The following is a 20,977-nucleotide window of genomic DNA, read 5'->3' as shown; positions in this document are numbered from 1 at the left end:
CTTGCCAGCCATCTCTGCCCTCAACCCATCTTACTTAGTCTGCGCGATGTTCAAAGAAAGCTCCCACAGACGTGATAGTTTATGTATGTGGTGGAGAGGATATCAGGGAGGGAAAGGTGAAACCTTGTGCTTTGCAACAGTATCCCACTTGACCACAATTACTGACTGGGACGGGACAAAGCAGGGGGGTAGGTTGGGGAGGGGTTAGTTAGGGGGGGGCTCATCAGCTTAAAGCAGGGACACGGTACAAGGCTGGGAATTTGCTCAAAGCCTCAGAAAGAGCTTTGGACATTTCCTTGCTAGTTCCTGCTCTCTCCTTGTTCAGAGGAGGGTGGGGAAGTATGTGGGACTGGGGAGGAGGCTGGAGGGTGAATGTTACCAGGTGGGGGTGCATTGATTTGTTGAAGAAGGCAGCATATGAGGCCTGGCAGTGGGACAGTCGGAGAAAACCAGTTTTTCGTTTGTTTGTTTCTTGTTTTTTAACATGCTACATCACTGTTGAAAACGAACAAAAAAGTTTCAAAAATAATATATAATATATATATATAATATATTTATATAATGAAAAGCTATCGACTAGCAGCAATGATTCTAAAGTTATCTTAGCACCAAGACCATAGGGGTGGGGGGAAGGGATGTGTGGGGGGTGAGGGCACTGGCAGGACGAGGAAGGGGTAGTGACATGTTCAGTGTTGATGACATTTCCACTATGGTTCTCGACAGTGGCATGAGGCCTCAGAGACAAGATCAACCAAGAAGGAAGGAAGCCACCACAGTTTTATGTCTGAGCCGGGCAGGCTGGGGTCACGGGGCCTTGCCTGTGGCCAGATCACACCGTCCTTTGCCCACCCTCTGCCAAGGGAGAGGGGTGGCTCCCAGCAGAACTGACCACGGACACTGCAGCTCTTCCTCCCTCCCCCACATCGGACCTGCATCCACAATACAAGGTCTCTGCATATCCAATATGCATAAATCAGATGTGGAAACATGAACAGAAGTTTTTAACAGCTCACGCACATTTTTTTTTTTTTTTAAACTCCCTTGCGAGGTATACTGGTAGTTAAATGAACAAAAGAGCACTGATCAGACTCCTCTAGCTTAAACCACTACTTGCCCCAGGGAGTAGGCAAGTGGCTATTTCTAAAGCTTATAATCATGGTTGTGTGTGTGTTGTGTGTGTGTGTGTGTGTGTGTGTGTGTGTAGGCAGATGCCTTGAGAGTCCTGTCTGGCCTCTTGTTTATTCCTTTTTCTTTAGGACATCTCTACCCTGTTCAAAAAAAGGAAGGATTCACCAGCATAGATACAACGCCTGATTGCCCACTGCCTCCTGCCAGGCTGAAGGGTTTGGTACCAGCCTTGTCACAAAAGAAGGCCTCAAGCTCTCGAGACCCTCCTTCGAGTCACGCATAACCCAGGGCACAATTTGCATTGACATCTCCTGCCACTGAACTAGAGCAGGCATTTGATTATTAAAGGAACAACAACAACAACAAAATACCCCCAACACATTATGTGATTATAAAGACAGAGCATAAATAATTCATGTAAATGGAATACATACCTTTCATTTTACTTGTTTTTAGCCAAAAATCACTGCCCTGTTAGGGTCTGGATTTCTTGGCTCTTCATTCCCCACCCCACCCCCCAGTCCTGGATCTGACTGGAATTATATTATTTTACCCCACACTATGTAAGAACAGGAATGCAAAAAATCCCCCCCCACCCCCCTTACACACACACCTTGTCCCTTCCCCAGGATTTCAAGCTCGATGGTAAGGCAATTTTGCCTTCAGTATAACAGGTAAGATCTTTAGGATCCAGGGGGCCGGAAGGAAGGAATCCATAACCCAGGGACGGGAGAGGTGACAGAGGTGGGGAAGTGGTGGGTGTCACAGTTTGACTGACACTTTAGTTTCTAAGACAGTGAAGGAACGCTCATCAGGAAATGCATACAAACCTCTCAAGCTGAAATCAGGTGGGAGAGGGAAAGAGTCACATACCCCAATCCAGATACACCACCCACCCCATCCCAGATCGGAGATGGGGTTCAGCTCCACCAGCGTGTCCACGAAGGGGCCAAGAACCCCATCGCAGACCACACGAGAAAAGGAAAGGCAAGAACGTAAACCCAAACCCAAACCCCTCAACCCCCAAGCAAAAACATACAACAAACCACCTAGAGGTGATGACAAAGACCCGTCATTTTAGCTTAGGCCGTTGGTTGGCTGTTAGGTGGGAACGCGTGTGGCCCCAGCACGTGCTTCCGTGAGGGAAAAGGATGGCCACGGAGGTTGCAGCTGCCAGATCTTGTAGATGAGAGTCCGTTTCCAACATCATTCCTTTGTGAAAGCTCCCAGTGGCTTCTGGTGGACACGTCACCTTGGTTTTTAAAAATTTTCAGTGTGGGCTTATATATATATATATATATATATAATATAATATATATTTATATAATATATCAAAGCTTATGAGTATAGATTAAAAAAATATTCAACAGCTTAGTGAACTCTGGAACGCCGGCCCCCTAGATGTCCGGGTAAAACTCTGACCCGTGGTCCACGGTCTGCAGCACTGGTTTCTGCTCCAGCGCCGACATCCTGCTGAGGACCTCGGCGGACAGCGCGTAACTGCTGCCCGACTTCTCCTCAAACCAGCTGTCCAGGGCTCGCTTGGCATCGAAGTTGGCGATCGGCGGGCCGTTCACAGCGATGGTCAACAGGTCGCTGAGCTGCTCTAGGGTCAGGCGGGAGCGGTGGTTTTTGCGAACTCGCTGCAGGGCATTGCGGCCTTTCTCGCAGCACACGGTGGACGTGGGGAGGACTTTGAGGACCTGGATGATCTTGTTCAAGAGAGGGAAGCGCTGTTTGTACTTGCAGATGTGGCCGATCAGGTCTTTGAAGCCATTTTTGGTGTAGTAATCCGCCTTGAGTTCCCGCCACTCCATCAACAGGCTGCCCCGGGGGTCCAGCCCCTCCCGGCACACATCCCGGGAGAAGGTCGGGATGGCCTCCAGGTGGTCAAATATCTGCACCATGTCCTCCTTGCCATAGCTCAGGAGCTCCTCGCTGTTCCTGGGCCAGGCGGCCAGGTCGAACACCTGGCAGGCCTTCACGAAGATCCGGCTTCGGGAATCGAACCTCTGAGCCAGGATCACCTGGGTCTTCTGGCAGATCTTCTCCCTGACGGACTGGAACTTGGCCTCGGCCACCCTGAGGTTCTTCACTGCAATCCCGTTGAAGCTCTCTCGAAAATTCTCCTCGAACTCCTGCAGGTACTCCCCTGGGGAGTCGGCCAGCCGGCTGATCTCCTGGATGGCCTCCTCGATCTTGTCGTCCACCTGGGACACCAGGAGGTACTCGCCCTGGAAGATGTAGGCCAGGCGCGAGAGCACGGCGATCACGTCCAGGAGGAAGTAGATGAGCTTGACGGACTGGTAGTCCATGAGGAACTGCAGCAGGGCCAGCGCAATGGCGGACGCGTCGGCCCGCTGGGTCTGGCTGCTGACGTCCTTGAGGTGGGCCACCACCTCCAGGTAGTCTTTAATGAGCGCGTTGAGGACATTCTGCTCCCCGATGATCCACCTCACGGCGCGGATGTCCCCCAGGAACTCCGTCTCCTCGCACAGGGTGGACGCCGTGGACCGGAGCTCGCACATGAGGCGCGGCGAGTACCGGTAGAAGCTCAGCAGCTGCTTCAGATTGTTCTCTAGCTCCTCCAGGCACGGGAGCTCCTTCCCGCTGATGGCGTCCAGGACCTCCAGGTGGGGCCGGTGCACCATGAAGGGCAGGCACAGCAACCAGGGCAGTGTCTTGCGGATCGTCATGAACATGCTGGCGCGCAGGCTGGCCGTGACGTTGGCCCCGTCGATGCCCAGGCCGACGGTGGGCTTCTCGTCCTGCAGCCGGATGCCCAAGGTCGAAAAGGCCCGGTCGAGCGCCTGCAGGTAGCTCTCCGTGCTGGAGAAGCCCAGTTCCTGCAGGGACAGGAACTCGGTGGCCGGGGGCCCGTCGCTGCTGGTGTACTGGACGTAGACGGCCACCGTGTCGGCCAGCAGGTCGTCGCTCTGCCCGTCCAGGATGATGCTGAGGCAGGGCGACTGGCGGATGCGCTCCACCAGGTCCTCCCGCAGCGCGCGGGCAATGTGGTGAATGAGGATCTGGCAGTCGCCCTCGTTCATGTACTGGTCCACCACCTTGAGCTCGCACTTGCGCAGGAGCTCGGCCAGGGGCCGGAAGTCCAGGTAGGGCCGGCCCTCGAGGGCCAGGTGGTAGGCGGTGTTGAAGAGCAGGGTCATGTTGCGGCACATCTCCTCCGTCTTCTCGGGGTGCATGCGGAGCTTGTACAGCTGCAAGCACTTCTTGTGCAGGTTGCTCTGGCTGTGCAGTTTGATGGTGTGGATCTTGAACTGCTTGGAGCCAATGATGAAGGCCGACGTGCGGGAGGACTGCACGGTGTACTGACGGCACACGTGGCACCACATCTCGTTGAGTGTCGGGGAGTACCGCAGGAACCAGAACTTCTTCAGCCATTCCTGCTTAAAGCGCCGGATGCGGCGCCCGGTGGCGGAGGACATCTTGGAGGGCTCGTCGGTGGCGGTCATCATGTCATTGGAGACGGACTCGTCTGCAGAGTCAACCTCCTGGTCATCGTCCTCCATGATGGCGGGGCCGGAGACCATGCTCTCGGAGGCTGGAAGACAAATGGGAAGGAAACATTTAAAGCCCAGCGGCAAAAAACGCCGGCTCTTCCAGAATGAACGGGAACACGGCCCGGAAGGTCGGTGCCACACCCGTGTGAAACAGAGGCCAGTTCCGAGGACAGACTGAAACCCAGCCTAGAATTTTATTATTATTATTTTTTAAATATATACATGAGCACTCTTGTTATCCATGGGTGACGGTTCCTCTGGGGATTACGCCTAGTGGCCGTCCTGCTCCAGGCTGCCTGCCTTTACCCTCCGCTAGTGGGCGCTCAAGGAACTCAACCTCCTCTACCAACGGAGCAGCAGGGCCAGCAGCCGCAGGAACAGATCTGCGGGAGAGAACACAGCTCACTCAGCCTGCCCAAGTCACACAGCCAGGGCGTGGGGCTCGGTTCTCTCGGCGCTAACGTGCTCAGGGCAGGCGTGCAGGCAGCTTGCCACGGCCCCAGCTTATTTCAGGATCAGAATGCAGTTGAGTTAAGACACATGCTTTGAATATCTGCAACACCTCATTCTGAGCTAAGGGATGTGGTTAAAATAGGAAATGCTATGTAAATACTAGGACTCAGCTGCATTTGTGTACTGAAAAAACCTTCCTGGTTGTCGATCGGTTCTAAAAGATCCAGACAGCCAACAGAAAAAGGCCAAGGCGTGCAGCCACACGTCCCGTATCCCAGGCTTTCTACAATTCCAGGCGGGGGGAGGGGGGCGGGGGAGGGAGGACCATGTGTGGCAGAACAGCAGCTCGAGAGAAGAACGAGGCCGTGTCCCGGGACTGAGTTTGAGAAGGCCGGGAGCTCCCCCCGACGAGCTGCCCTGCTTGGGACTGGGGAAGAGACAAAGACTGGGTTTAGAAGTTGAGCGTGGGGCTGAGACACCACCAGGACCGCCAGAGAAAGGCAACGGGTCAAGAACACAGCACACACCCCTCCTGCAGTGGAACTTCCTTTATTGACGAGGAGGATACAAGGGCGAGACATGAAGCATCCCACTGGGGCCGCGGAGCAGCCTGTCTGAAGCAAGCACCTGCGGGCGTGGGTCTCCCCGAAGGTGGCTCCCACAGAGAGTGCCAGGCCACCCTCACACTGCCCACAGGGTGCTCTGCCCTCCGACCACCATCTCATCCACACCGACTTACCTGCAGGGTCCGAGAACTCTGGGAGCTCCAGTACCTGTGCTGGCAATACGGGAGGTTCGGGAAGCTTCCCAGACTTAAGCATGTCTAGTTCGGCCTGGAGTTCCCGGACCTTCTTCTTTAGGCGAATACAATTAGGGCAAAAGGAGGTGGTGGGAAGCTCGTGAGGGTCGGACGCAAGGGAGGCCTCGGCGGGACTGTCGGCCTTGAACGACGAAGGCTCTTCTTCTTCATCCTCCAACGGAAGCCCCCTGGGCTCCTTGGAAGCCCCCTGGGGAATCTTCCAGTCCCCTTCCCCCTGGGTCCGGCTGACGTTCTGCACGCCATGCGACATGCTCATTGCACACCGACCGTAGGCATCATCCTGGTACTTGGGGACCTTCCTGATGACCAGCGAGGTGCTCAAGGCCAGCTGATGCGCTTCCACCTTTGCGGATTCCAGTGAAGCCTCCAACACATCCTTGAAAATGAGGTCAATCTTCTTCTTCTTGGCCTGGGGGTGTGCGTCCCCCTCGTCAAAGCCACGCTTGTATGGACTTTTGCCCTGTCTCAACACGGGGAGCTGAAGGGGACCCCTCAGGTCTTCTGGGTTATCCAGAGCCTGCTCAGACTTCTCCCTCTGCAACCTCTTCTCTCCTAGGAAGGAAAACCAGGGTGTGAGGACGTGGGGAAAAGCCCCGACGTGGGAGAAACCGACAGAAAACAAAGCAGGCCTCCTGCTAGGAAGTCACTGGACACATCCCTCTGGGGCTGGCCCTGTGGGGGCAGGCGTGACAGAAAGGGAGAGGCGGGTCACTCCGTGGATCACGGGGTCTAGAGTGGGACCCAAAAAAGTGGGAAGAATTCTTGAAAAAGACCATTTCAAGGGAGCCTTACATCTATAAGCTACACATTTGTAGGCTGAGGGAATGCTGGAGGGGAGGGCAGTTGGAAGTGCGGTCACCCCAGAGGCTGACACCCCACCGATCAGACTGGGTAGGTGGGAGCGCGCCTCACAACTCAGCACGTGTGGGACCCCCGCCCTCCAGGCTTCTTGTCCGGTCCTGGCAATTGAGAGATGGCTGCTTCGACTTGGTAAAAGGTACACAGGAAACACCGCGTCCGCTCCTTCCTGCTCCCTGACTGCCTCCAGACGGCCCTGTGGGGCCAAGTCCAACCCGCAGCAACCGTCCTTTCTAACTCTCCCAGGATTTCGGAGGACGAGGTGCACGGGAGAGAAAGTGACCTGAACGTCTGTGGTTCTCCCTGACAACCGAGGCGGGAAGGAAAAAGGGAAGACGGGGCCCCTCCGGTGGCTGAGGGCTCCCGGGGAGCAGCCTCCAACAAGATAAAGAGCCGCGTGACCACACTGACCCAAAGCATTCTTGAAAGACAGCTGTGTCTCCTTACCTGATCCTTCAAAGGACGTTCCCTTTTCTATCTCTTTCCATCATGTGACTGACTTCAAAGACGTTGGTGAGCTCCCAACAGTAATTTTAGCCTGATTCCTTAAAACAGCCGACACAGTTTCATAAATGGCTATAGAAGTGTGCTTCCTGGGGGTGCAGATGCTAAAGGGGGACCCTCAGAAGGTCCTGACAGCAGCCCGTGGGGCTGGGAAATCTCAAAGGCTTCCTAGATCAGGGCAGGGTCCCGGGAAATGACTCTGGGCAATGACTCGGCCTGATTAAATATTGCAGTTAGGCTTCCGAAAACTGGGTTTGCTGAAAAACCACTGAGTGAAGGCCAAGGGATCTCTGAGCGATCCAGATGTTCCAGGCTGTGACAGAGCCCTGGCTTCCCACAGCCGGCGAGGCGTACTGTGCCCCGGGCCACGTAGGAACCCGGGTTTCCTACAGATAACAGCACAAATGGGGGTAACCTATTCCGGACACCCCTCTTCTGCCCTCACATGAATGCCTGAGGAGCAACCTCATGTTCACGGCCCCTAAAAGTCAGGTGGCTTTCACAGCCTACAGTTCTATAACACCTGAGGGGCAGAAAGGATGGAGATGAACGCTTGTAAAAAATGCAACATATTTGTGTTACAGATCAGCTGTGACACTTGCCCATGTAGAATCTCTAAACATCAAGGGCCACCCTTTCATGTCTCACGGACCAATCAGGCAGCAAAGAGCTGAGGATGTTGAGAGGTCAAGGCTACACATCACCAGGAGTCCTCATGCCTCTCTGCTCAAAGACAAGGTCATTCAGATTTCCTAGGATGCGTGGGAGACTTCTTGGGACTCAAGGCTTCCAGAAAAATCTAAGGGCCAAAAAAGACCTTTAAGCACCATGAAGCTGATTTCAAAGCCTCCATAAAATATGGAGAAAACACCATAAAGTGAATCAGTGACTCTAAGTAGATCAACTAACATAATTTTTTTGAATACACTGTATTAGATGCATCCTGTTTTTACAAGATAACCACAAAGGTATAATTTACACTGTCTTCAGGAAGCAGTTCTGGACTCCGAGTAATGTCCCTGCTTAAGAAGAACGAATAATTCATGCTCTGGCCTTTCTCAGGGCTCCAGCCTCCAATTATGAAGAAACCACCTTCCACGCAAGACCTTCAGTGACTGAGGGTAGCGATCCCCTTTCCAGAGTGGGGCTGGCACACCAATCTAAGCCTCTACCAACTATGCAGAGTCTGCCAAAGCTACAGGCTACAGAGACATCTCCACATCCAAAGGTCACTGACCTCACCACTGCTCCCAAGGGCTTTAGGACCAACACTCCCCCCTCCCCTCACTGCTCTGGCCCTGCCCCACACGATGCCTTTTGGTCTCCTTCCTGTTTCCTACTGCTCAGCCTGGCCAGGAACAGACCCTCCTTCCTCCTGTATCTTCACAAGTCTTCGTGGATCTCATTTCAAATCTCTCTGCCATGCCTCCTTTGAACCATTCCTGAAAGCTCACTCCCTTCTCTGAGCATTCCCCTTGGGTCTCAGGGCTCTCTCAGGATGATTGCAGCTTGAGGTGCTTTGGAGAAGACACCTGGGGGGGAAAGGACATTATAAATCCAGAATTCAAGACGATTATGGCCAAGGGACGGAACCTGTGTCCTCAGATATGACTTTGCTTGGTTTTCTTTTCTTCTGATGATATGGTTCTTGTGGAGACTTTTTGGCTGTCTTCATTCATTTCTTCTTTTATCCATTTGACAAAGATTTATTGAGCTCCTACTAGGTATCAGACACGCTTACATAAGGCATCTTCGGAGGTCAAATGGAAACCGTGGCCGTCTCATCAGAAACATGCCTTCCCGAGTGAAATCAGCCTGTACCCAACCCCCAGATCCAAAGGAGACAAGAAATGAGTATGTCTACTGGGCCTCCTCACTGCCCATCCAATCACAGATACCTTTTACCAAGTCAGGCAGCAGCTGTGCATTCAATGTCCACAATCTGCTTTATTCTGTTTTGTTTTTAAAAATAGCTTAATTGCAATGGGCCACCCCACCCCCTCTTCATCTTCTCCGCTCATACTCCACATGAAGATTTATTTCCAAGAAGTAGTTTGGTCAGGAATGTGATATGGTGGGACTTGGGTATAGCCCTGGTTCCTGGAACCACACGGACTGTGGGTATTTGAATGTGCATTTTTAGTGCGAGGAAAGTCCTCAGGAAAGAAGGAGCCAGACTCGCCAGTTTGCCTTGGCCAGACTGAGGATGGGGTTGAGGCAAAGGGCTAGGGGCTGGGGAGTATTTTAAGCCACTTTCCAAGGGCTCATTTAAATGGAGCCTGGAAGGACATCTCACCCACCAGGCCATCACCCACACCTAAGGTCCCCTTCCCACCTCCCTCCAACCTTCTTCTTCTAATAGAGACCGTTCGTGCAGAGCCTGGGATTAGGACTTCCAAGAAGGAGACCAGGAGGAAGCAGGGAAGAAACTAGTTTTGTCAGGGAGGCCGTGTAACACGTTCAGTTAGAGGCTAGACCCTGCCCAGAGACCGATGTGCATGAGAAACCCAGCGCTGCCCTTCCTAGCCACGTGACCCTGGGGGAGTCACTGTATTCATCTGATGCTCAGTTTCTTCAGTTGTGAGATGGGGATCACAGTCCACAGGGGATCGTTAGAATTAAGAGCTTACAGTTGAGGGCTCACAGTGGTCAAGGCGGGCATTGTTCTCGGTGTGTTCTGTGGAGTACCCACCTAACTCTCCCAGCTCGCTCACCAGGCAGGCGCTCCTGTCGTGATCAGCACGTGAACGCTACAGAACGGCTGCTCTGCGCGTGTGACTTACTTAGTCAGCATTAGCTACTACTGAGCCAGTGGCACCTTCTAGCATCTTTCCATCAGCTGGACTTGGGGAAAGAGGATCCATTTTGATAAAACGCATGTGCTTGGCTCTGGGGCCTTGTCTCTCTCGACACTCTCAAATATCTGTAACAGGGCTTCTGGGGGAGGAGAACACGCGGGAGTGCCCGCGGCCCTGCTCTGAGCTGCCGCTCACACCCAGACCGGCTGCCCATCCCCCTCCCCCACCCCCCGAGTCCCTCTGAGTCTCCCCATTGCTGGTAGACTGCATTTCCCATCAGATTTCTTAGGAAGCTCCTAGAGAAGCAGCTCTGGCTCCCCCTGCGTGGGGTGGCTGTCGTGGCCCTCGCCTGGGGGTGGGCACTCACCTCTGGCCAGATTGCGGTGGATGGTTTCCTGCGACATGCTGTGCAGACGCTTCATGTAGTCCTCGCTGTACCAGACCCGGAGCCGCTCCCCGGGCCGGATGTCCCTGCACGCCCGGAAGTAGATGCGCTCGCTGTGCTGGAACGCCAGCAGGTTCTGCTCCCTCTCCTCCCGGGAGATGACCACGTACCTGGGGGCGAGGGGGACAGGTGAGAACGCACGGGCCACTCGTGGCTGAGTGCCTGCCAGGGCCAGGCATGGTGCTGGGCAGGCGTGGCAGGTCGGAGGTCCACAAGCTTGTGGCATGTGCTGAAAAGCCTCTAAGGGCAGCCCGCCTGTCCAAGATCGGGACGCTGGCTAGGGGCCAGTCCCTGGTCTCAACGTCACCGTTTTGTGGGACCTCGAGCAAGTCCCCGAGCCTCTAGGAATCTCTGTTTTCTGGGACTAGAAATGACAGCTGCCCTGCCTACCTCCCAGATTCTGGTAGATACACAATTCAGCACCAGCTACAAAAATGATTGCAAACTGGACAGATCAGGTCAGTTCTTCCTCAGTAGCTTTCAAGCGCACGGACCCCCAAACACCCGCGGGCCTCTGATGGTGGTAAGTGTGGGGTTCTTGGACTTTTTCCAGTATTTCACAAAGTCCAGCAGAAATAACCCATGTGACAAGGGTGCCCAAAAGGTCAATTAATAAATGCTAAAGATCACTATCTTTAAAAAGTGGCTGTCCAGTGCGGACAGAAGAGGGAGGTAAATAAGAGACAAGAAAAGGTTAGCAACTACTCATTAATCTAAGTCATTTTAAGGTAAGGAAACTAGGACTCAGAGAAGGTAAGGGACTTGCCCAAGGTCACACAGCTAATAAATGGGAGGTGGAGCTTTGAGGTCTGTTTTCCTATGTGAGCCTGTAAAGCACCGACTCAGAAAAGCCCAGATAACCTTGAAAGTTGCGCCAAACCCTCAGAATCGCTCCCTTCCCCAGCTCTCCCTGAAATGACATTTCCAACATCCAACCAGCCACCTCCAAAGGAGGGGATGACGTAACACGTACAGAGAAGTAGAGGCATATAGCTCAAAAGAGGAAATCGTTTGGAGTTTTAAGGCTCTGTGCTATGCGAGCATCTAGGAAATTTGGAGTCAAAAATGAACTTCTTTTCCTCATGCTATGGTTTGTCTCAAAAGCCACGGAAGAAATCAAAGTCTGTCTGACTGGCCTAACTTGGAGCAGTCCAGGGTAAACAGTAATTCACAGAAAAAAAATCCAAGGGGGTAATGAACAAATGAGTATTCGGCATCACTAATACGGAACACAAAGTAGCACCTTGTCTCATTGGCACAGATTTCTCTCTCTCTCTTCTTTTTTAATGATAACACCCATCTTGGCTAGAAAAGCGCCTCCCACACTAATGGGAGAAAGTAAATTGGCACGACCCTTTGGGACACAAATTTGGCAATGTGGCCGTGAGCAAGTATTCGTGCATCCATGTTCATAGCAGCATGATTCACAATAATCAGGCAGTGGAAGCAACCCCAGTGTCCACTCATGGAGAAATGGATAAACAGATGTGGAATACACACACATTGCATTTTACTCGGCTTTAAAAAGGAAGGAAATTCTGATTCATGCTATCACATGAATGAACCTTGAAAACACATAGTAAGTGAAATGAGCCAGTCACAAAAGGACAAATACTGTAAGATTCCATTTATATGAGGTACTTAGACGAATAGTTAAGTTCATGGAGATAGAAAGCGAAACGGTGGTGGCGGGGGCGGGGTGTGCCGCTGTGTGGGGCCGGGGGAATGGGAAGTTAGGGTTTAATGGGTATTCTGTCTCAGTTGGGGAAGACGAAAAGAGCTCTGGAGATGGATGGTAGTGATGGATGCACAATGTAAATGAACTTAATGCCGCTGAACTGTACACTTAAAAAAAGAAGTGGTTAAAACGGTCAATTTTATGTTACGTGCGTTTTGTCGCAATTTTTGGAAAATTTAAAAAGGGACCATAAGATGCAGACCAAGTAGACAAACTCTACCGACCACCACCCTGCCTGTATCATTGTTTACAGTATGCAAAAGGAAAGACACCAAAACGTCTAAGACTGGAGAAACGGCTTAGTAAACCGTGGTATATTCATTCGTACGATGGAATGTTACTCATCTACAGAAGAATGTTTTCAGTGGATCTTTCCTGACGTGGAAGAACGATCCTGTCCTGATAGAATGCAGAGTGAGAACGGTAAGTCCGGAAGCTATTTACTCTACAGTTTCAGTCATGCTTTAAAAACAAGCCTCGCTCGGTAAGCTACTTGAAGGAAATATACCAATGTTTTACCAGTGATTGATTATCTGTTACAGGTGGATCCGCTCTATCATTTTTTTTTCTGTATTTTCCAAGTTTTCCTCGTTAAGCAATTACTACAGTTACCCCCATGGCCACCCCCTAAAAAAAGACACACATGAACGCCAATTCCAGGACTGGTGGTGGTCCTGGTGGCCAGCCACATTGTGAATCTACATTCGCCGAGCCTCAGGCATAGCACCCTTGAGCACATCCTGCCCCGTGTCGTCGGGGACAGTCCCCTGTGGACGCTGTTCTACTCGGCCCTGGAGAAGGCCGTGACCTTACAAGGGGGACCACTAGAGTCCAGGGACCAAGCCACCTAGTAACAGGCTGCAGCGTGGACCCCTGGGTTGTGGGAGTGAGGCCAAGGGGGGCAGGAATGCAAACATGAGCTTTTGGCTGCTTCACCCGTGTTTAGAGAAGCAGGTTGGGGAGGGGGGTCACACTTGCAGGATTTGTGGCACTTAGATCCTCAGAACTTGCTTGGGTCCAGGAACTTAGCCTCAACGCATCTGCGCTTGTCAGAATCAGACATGAGCACTGGTCTCCCTGAGCTGTGAAGACAATACTGTGATATCCAGGATGCCCAGTCATGCCACTAACGAAGAACCTGGGGAAAGGAAAAGAGGACCCCTGGCCTAGAGATGTCTTTCCAAACGAATACTTCCGAGTCGCAACTCTCCAGCACAGGGGTCTGCTTTTCTCCGGATCTGAGATTCCTTCTGAATGTGCAAAATATTTTCCAGTCCCCAATTTTAGCGAGAGCCTGGGGTCTGACATCCAAAATTAATCACCCTTGTGGTTAGTACAGAACAGAACTGGGGTAGATCCAAAGTTTCCCACTCCCGGATTCGGAAGGCAAACCATTCATTCATCCTTCCTCACAAGAATCACTTGGATCACAGAGCACAAGGAAAGAGACACTCTTCTCTTTTTGGGGGGGTGTTTAAGCAATCATCAAGCTCTAAAAGCTAGAATTATTTTCTCTGGCATCCAACTTTAGGAGAAAAAGAGATGAGGAACACGTAACTATCAGGGATTTCCTCAAAAGAGCAACTTCTAGACTACGTCCGAAACTTTAGAAAGATTCAGGTCAATTTCCCTTTCTACCTCCTGGTGGTTTCCTGCCCGATAAAAATCAAGGTTTAGGAAGAGAACTCCAAATCTTTGCAGCAATCACAATCTTCCAAGACAGATCAAAATTTGTTTAGCATCTGGTTATATCTGGTTGTTTTGAAACTTGGCATGTGAAATATGACATATATGGCAACTCTCAGCAAATCGTAACAACCAGTCCCCTCAAGATGTTGAATGGAGCCAAGCTAAGTCCCAACACAAATGACCTCAAATCAGATCTCCCTCTTGTAAGTATTTTGCAGTAACCCCCAATGGTTTGATCCACTCACAGACTCCTTCTGTCCCCATGCGACAATCCCTTTATGAAGAGCCACGCCCGTCCCATTCCGAGAGCTCTCCCTGGAAGACAAGGCTCATAAAGAGTGAAAATCTCTGTATCTGTTGAGTTTCCAGGTCACTACTTCGTTGGAGAGAAGGCACAGTGTATGTCAGAAGGAGGTGGAAAATGGCTAACGCAGGCCACTCTACAAATAGCGCTCATCTGATAGCTTTTCAAATCAGACCCACAGAGTTGACGCCCTTTGAAGCAATCAAGGGGGTGGGTGGTAGTGGTGGTGGGGGGGGGGGCATGTGTTCTCGACTGAAAGTTTCATGATGAGAATGGATAGTTTTTATTCTGAACTCCTTGCTGACTTTGGGTACTGGATAGATAAGCACTAAGACAACACTCTCACACCTCACCCACTGTGCCTTATCAAATGCACCATATTTTCTCGCTGGGTCAGGAAATGACTATCAGTTCCAACAGAAGAGAGAAAATAACCCACGGGGCATCCATTTTGTTGGAGTGGGGGCAGAGAAAGGCCAGGCTCAGACGGTCCTGCTCAGTGGGTATGTCTCTGATGGAAGGAAACTGCACCAGTCACGGAGGGCAGAAATGGGAAAGAGTGACCAAGAAGAGGCTGAGCTCCGTTTTCTCACATGCGTTTAGGTCTCGAGCTGGACAGGTCTTTGGGTCATGCATCCACCCACCAGATGGCCACCCAACCTCCGACAGAACATCACCCAGCCAGCCTTTAAAGCGGCTGGAGGCCTCAGACCCTTAGGTGGGACTTCTCTACCTTACACTGAAATTCACTTCTAACCACTGGTCCCAGTTTCGCCTTCCTGTTTTGATGTGCTAGACGCACAATCCCCACCGAAGCCAAGAAAAAGAAACTACAGAAATTTCATCTGAAGGTCACAGGCTCTTCATCTCTCTGTCCCCTTTGCTTCCAACTTGATCCCTTCCCTCCCCAGGACCAGAGGGAGGGGTCTGCCAGTTACTGGTCAGCACCTAGAGACCAGGCTGCAGAAGACCCTGGGCCCAGTTTCACAGTATCTTTGCCTGTGGCAGAAATCGGATAAGTTTGATTTCCATGGCCATGCTTTTCGGCCAAGAACAGAAGAGGATGACCTGGGTCCCAGGAGGTCAAGGGCGGGCTGGAACCTTCCAGAGAGGAGATAGATCCCTGGTCAGGACTTGGGGATTTCCTGCTTGGGAGGACCTCTCTGTGTGACTGGGAGTAACGCCCAGGTTAGGAGGCCCCTTCTCTTCTAAGGAGTCTCCCAAAGGGACCCGGAGGACCCGCTCTGGTTACTTTGAAAGCCTCAGCTCTCGGAGGGCAGGGTCTTGCCTGTGACAGACAGATACCAGGATCAGTGGGGAGGTGTCCCCCCAAAAAGTTCATGCCTCAGGCTGGTCCCTGAAGTACACTGGCAAATGGATAGCCCCTGATCCTTCTGGAGTCTCCTGCCAGAGATGGTGACTTTTCTTTTTCCAGGACCCCTAACATTTTTTAGGGAGCAGAAGGTAAAATTCACTCAGCCACGTCCTGCTTGTGCTGTGCAGAGACTTTAAACATGGCTGCACGGTTTCCTATGTGGCTGCTTTGTCTCGCTCCGCTCCTCGGTTCCGTCCTTTCCCTCACAGGGCTAGCTAGCATGGCGCCCCGACACAGGGCATCTGAGTACTTTCGGATTTGGGAAATGCCGACGGCGCTGGAGCCCTCTGGCCGGCATGCTTTCCCTCAGTCATCTAAGCCCTGCTCTGGGGGCCTCGAGGTTTTCACAGGAAGCGAAGAAAGAGAATATACACCAAAGAAAGATCCTGGAGACCGGGTGCGTTCCAAGTGTGAGATCAATTTCTTTTTATTGCCATCTTAACAAAAAGACTTGGGAAGGCAATCTTGGATTCCAGCATTGGAAGGCAGGGGAATGCCGGGCGATAATCAAGCCACTGGGCTGTCGGACAGGGGAGTGTTCGGTCTGGGGTAGCAGGAGCCCCCAAAGAACCACAGAGTGGGGAGATGGAGCCGAGGACACAGGGACATTGCAGGTGTCCCCCACGCTCTCGACATGGGACAAAGCGTGGTCTGGGTTTAGAAGCGGCGCTCCACAAACAGCCACAGCAGGCACTGGGGAGAGTGGCCCTCCCGGCCCCCACCATGGCTCTAGGGGGCAGACGTGGGAGACGGTGGGCCGGGGGGAGGGGCGCGGGGGGGTGCGGGGGGGAGCTTCTGCTGGGGTCAGCCTCAGGCCAGGGAGCAAAGAGGACACAGAGCTGAGCTACACCTGGGTCAGAGCTAAGCTTGCAACTGCCACCCCACCTCACTCGCTGGCTCGAGGAACCTGGCTGTCTCTCTGCACTCCCACATGAAACGTGAAGCTAGAGATGTGTGTAGCTGATGCATATGCAGCCCAAGCAAGCGGAGGCAAGGCATGCTGGAACTTGGATGGGACAGGGACCCTGCTGGGCTCTTCTAGAAGCCAGAGGAGGAGTCACCTTGCAGGTACCGAGGCTTGGGCCCTGCCTCTCCCCCGCACCCCGGCCATCGGCCTTAGTGCCAGGGCGGGGTCGGGGACTCACCTCCTAAATACTGCTGTTGCCTCCCACGGGCACCCAGGAGAGCGGAGGCAAGGAGCAACACCCCTCTCAACTCCGGATCTGGCCTCTGACCCGGGGGGCGGGGGGGAGCCGGGCAAATCCACAGACCTGACTTCCGGGCCTGGCGCCCCCCCTCCCCCCACCCCCGCCGACTAACTGTTGTGTCATCTGTCATCTGTGAAATGCAGGCGATGCTGGTCATAACGGTGACAGGAAGACCGGGCGTGGCCGTGTCTCTGGCTGTCCCGAGAACCCACTGAGATCACACATCTGCAAATGCAGGAAAAGCGTAAGGTGCTCTACGAACGCCAGGGTACCTCCTCCTTCCTCCGACGCCATCCCGTTCTTCTCCCCATTCCACACAAAAGGCAAGCACAGCAGCTGAGCACACGCACCGCAAGGGCAAGCGGAAGGCCAAGGCAGGGGCACCACCCGCCGCGCTCGGAGCCCTGGGGAAGGAGAGGACGGGCCCCTCCTGGGAGGGCTCGGCTCCCCCTGCCCATCCTCAGGCTTCACCCCCTTCGGAAGCAGCAGAATCAGGGCGTGGGAGGCGGCTGTGGCAGCCCTGAGGTTGGCAAGCAGGATTCCATTCAGATGCTCCCCGCTCTTGCTACCCTCTTCCCCACGAGGCCCGCTGCCGGGGGCGCAGACCAGGAGGAGGCCGCCGCTCTGGCACAAGCAAGCGTCAGGCAGGCAACTTTGCCCACATCTTCGGCATCGGCCAAAGATGAGGGCCTGGGGCTGGATGCACACTCTGTTGGAGCCCAGGGCCGCCGACCTGCGCGTGGGGAGGAGATGGCAGTCTCCCCGGTATCCTACGGGGGTCATCGGTCCCGGACATGAGAGACTGGCTCCTGTCTCGAGGCCAGACACCCGTCCTCCATCTCTCTTCCTCCTCCTGTAGACTGGCTGGGTTAGAAATTGTGCTTTCTCTTCCGAGACCTGGTAGTCCGTGCAGGGGCCGATGCCGGGGGAGCCTGCGGGGGCTCTGCCGGGGGGGTCTCAGCCTGAGGGGTCGAGCCCGTGGGGGCTACCCCGTCGGGCCCCCGCTGAGCTGCCCGAACTCCATCCCGGATCTCTGTCAGCGTCTGGCACATCTGACCGACGCGGCTGGTCAGCTCAGCCATGGTCTGGCCGATGGCGTGCATGCTGTTTGCCATGTCCCGGTGCACGGTCACCAGCTCCCGGCAGATCTGCTGGAACGCCTCAGTCTGCTGGACGTGGGCATGGGGGAGCTGCCAGTCAAGGCCCGTGCTGGGCGCGCTGGGGTGTGGCCGAGGGGTCCTGCAGGTGGCCTGGGCCTGGGGTGAGGGCCGGGGTAGGGACTCCGGCTTGGGGCCCACCATCTCGGACTGGTCTGAGGAGGAGGAGGAGCGGAGCAGGGTAGGCCTGGCCAGGTGGGCCTCTTCCTCCGCGGACCGCTGCAGGGGCACCCGCAGAGGCTGCCTCGAGGGCCCGGGGGCCTCCTCATCTTCATCATCTTGGGGGACAGAAACAAAGAAGGGCAAATGATTACAACAGAGAGAAAGGGGGCAGCCCTGGGCTTGGGCCCACCCCCAAGTCACTCTCCAGTCCCCCTGCCCTGCCACCCCTGAGCCTCATTCAGCACCTGCCTGCTCCCCACCCACCCACAGAGACGCCCCTGCTCCCCAAATCCCTGAGGCATGCGGGCCAGGCGCCCCTGGGGAGTAGGGTGGGTGTGAGTACTGCCCAGGCCCCCTTCCTCTTGCAGGAACGGCACCACTCTTGCAGGAGAGCCCAGGTCAGGAGACTTGGAGAGCCCAGTCCCAGTGACAGTGGCAGGTGGACCCCGTGGCTCCCTTCATCTCTCTGTGACTCAGTTTCGGCAGAGCAAGGATGGTACCTGCCCTGTCCACCTACCCAACCACTTGCCCACCTAGCAGGGTTGTCAAGGAAACTAAACAAGAGAGCGGACAGGAAGGAGCTTGGCAAAGCCTCACGAGCCACACCTGCCCAGAGGCGCTCGGAGCGGCCGAGGCCGCCTTGCCTGGGCCCCCTTGTGGCCTGGCAAGAATCTGCAGCTCTAAGTGAGCGCAGAGGGCGGCCGCCTGGCTGGAGCTGGGAGGCACGGGGCGGTGTGGGGGTGACCAGACTGGAGGGTGCAGAGCAAGAGAGCCACCTCGACCCTCCAGGTGGGCCACCCAGGAGTGTCTGATAGCTGGCAGGCGCCCTCACACAGATGGCTCCCCCTTGCAGCCAGTCACAGGGAAAGGGGCCCAGCCCCTGCACATGCCGGCCTCGGCTCTCTTGGGAGCAAAGTTAGGAGCTGATTCCCATGGCAGGAATAAAAGATATACAGGTTCCCTGCCTGTCCCAGAGGGGCTAAATTCAGAACCACCCCCAGGGGAGGTGACGGGGAAGACAGACAGACTCATCTTGCCCCCAGCCGCACGCACACCTCCCCAGGGTCCCAGGGCCTCGCTTGGGCTGGCTGGGAAAGAGCCCAGTTACTCATAACCACACCTGGTGGGACAGCTGCCATCCCCCCGCCCCCGGGATCCCAGGACCCCCATTCTGGCGGGGCAGGGCTGGAAGGAGAGGGCGGGGCTGAGGTGATAGTGCTTCCTTCCTTCTAGGGCCTCCTTCCACAGAGCCCCTGGCCTCGTGCTCTAACAGCTGGTCGGCTGGCCGGGAAAAGGGGGCTGGCCGAGCCTGCAGGGGAGGGGTCCTGGGCCCCCTGCCCAGCCCAGGTCACATTTGGTAACCTCATTACCTTCTGTCTTAGGGAGATGGAGGAGAGAGCAGGGCAGGATTTAGGGAATGGACTTCACTGGGTTCTAGGCCCCCTTCTTTTTCTCAAAACTGGGCTGAATCACCCTGAAACTTAGCAAAACACTGATTCACAGGGAGCTGGCAGGACCGGGGCTCGAGTCCTGGTTCTGAATCTAGCTCGGGGGCCACCTCTGCTTCTGGAACTCAGCTGCCTTGTCTACACAGCAAGGAAGTCAGACTTGATGGTCTCTGTTCCTTTCTGAGTCCTGAAGAACTGACTCCGAATGGCCACCTGTCAGGAGCCCTAGCCAAACAGGAAATTAGCACAATCCCAATCCCAACAGCAAGGGGCCTTGGAAGGGAAGCAGGGTCTTTGTGAACCACCTTCCCGGGGCTGGCCAGCCGCTGACTTCCCTGGAGTCCTCCCGCCCTGCTCCATCTCTCAAAGGCCGGGCTCCCGTTGGGACTGTGGGCCGAGGGTGGGCGGTGGGTGTGTGCAGAAGTCAGAACTGAAGGGGGTGCAGCCGCAGCACGGAAGGGTCTTGACTGCTCCCCCCCTCAGGGGAGCCCCAGCTCGAACCACAGCCCCAACTATAAGCTGCTGGGCCCAAAGATGACCACAGTTGGGCCCCTGGCATCCAAGTCCATCCCAGGACACAGGAAGCCCAGGAGAATGGGGCAGAAGAGATGTGGAGGGGGGTGTGGGCACAGTAGGGACGGGGAGTGGACCTGGTGAGAGGGGCAGATCTCACCAGAGCCTTAGTGGGGAAGACAGAGGCAGAGGACCGTGAGGAGTGGGAGTGGGCAGCATGGCGCAGAGGCTCAGCAAAAGAACACAGAAGTAAAGACGTTAGGAAGAGAGAGAGAAAGAAAGGAATGATTCCCCCCCCCACCCCCCGCCAACCATGGCCTGGGCCCTGAAGACTTGGCTGGCTTCCTCCCGCACCCCCTCCCCCGCGTCTGCTACACTGGGTTTCCCTGGCTCCTCTCTGTCCTGGAACGTGCCAAGCGCCTTCCTGATGCGGGGCCTCTGTACATGCAGTTCTGGGCCTGGAGGCTCCCCGCTCCCCTCCCCGCGCCCCACGCTGAGGCCCGGTTAACTCTTACTCACCCTGCGCCTCTCAGTTCCACTCCCCGCCACCCCCCACCCCCCCCGGCGGGGGGGAGAGCCAGATCCTCAGCCCCTGGCCCTCAGACAGGGCTGCTACGGAACTGGCAGGGCCAAATGCAAAATTTGAATGCAGGACCCCTTGTTCAAAGGCTATTAGGAACTTCAGGAAGGGAAGAGCAACGCGTTAAAGCCGGCATGGTGCCTTGTGCACGCAGAGCCCGAGGGACACTGCGCAGGTGGCCGCGGTCGTGCGCCCAGAAGTCAGCGCCGCTCTCAGGACCTCCTGCGTCCACCCTTCAGCCCTTCCTTACGACTGTCCTCATACAACGACTTAAAG

The 20,977-nt window shown here is 54.7% G+C and overlaps 2 protein-coding genes across 4 annotated transcripts in view; both read right to left on the bottom strand.

Moving 5' to 3' along the window:
- Positions 1-1,749: 1,749 nt before the first annotated feature.
- Positions 1,750-20,977, bottom strand: part of PRDM11 (PR/SET domain 11) — a 79,732-nt gene continuing 60,504 nt past the window's right edge. Inside the window, exons 6-8 of one of the 3 annotated variants that reach the window (XM_027581158.1) lie at positions 10,450-10,637; positions 5,842-6,474; positions 1,750-4,690 (exon numbers count right to left, since the gene is read on the bottom strand). In XM_027581158.1, coding sequence (XP_027436959.1) covers positions 2,526-4,690; positions 5,842-6,474; positions 10,450-10,637 — 2,986 coding nt within the window. In that variant the 3' untranslated portion in view covers positions 1,750-2,525. Of the gene's footprint in view, positions 4,691-5,841; positions 6,475-10,449; positions 10,638-16,035; positions 18,277-20,977 lie in introns of those variants that run through there. The other 2 variants (XM_027581160.1, XM_035723086.1) reach the window with 2 other exon arrangements.
- LOC113915317 lies at positions 16,036-17,659 on the bottom strand. Its single transcript, XM_027581162.2, has one exon. The coding sequence runs from the start codon at positions 17,622-17,624 to the stop codon at positions 16,995-16,997; it is 630 nt and encodes a 209-aa protein (XP_027436963.1). The 5' UTR covers positions 17,625-17,659; the 3' UTR covers positions 16,036-16,994.

The sequence above is a fragment of the Zalophus californianus genome, chromosome 11 (genome assembly GCF_009762305.2).
Source record: "Zalophus californianus isolate mZalCal1 chromosome 11, mZalCal1.pri.v2, whole genome shotgun sequence".
In the NCBI taxonomy this organism is placed as follows: Eukaryota; Metazoa; Chordata; class Mammalia; order Carnivora; family Otariidae; genus Zalophus; species Zalophus californianus.
The sequence above is the reverse complement of the archived record's forward strand: the minus strand, read 5'-3'. Positions and strand labels throughout refer to the sequence as shown.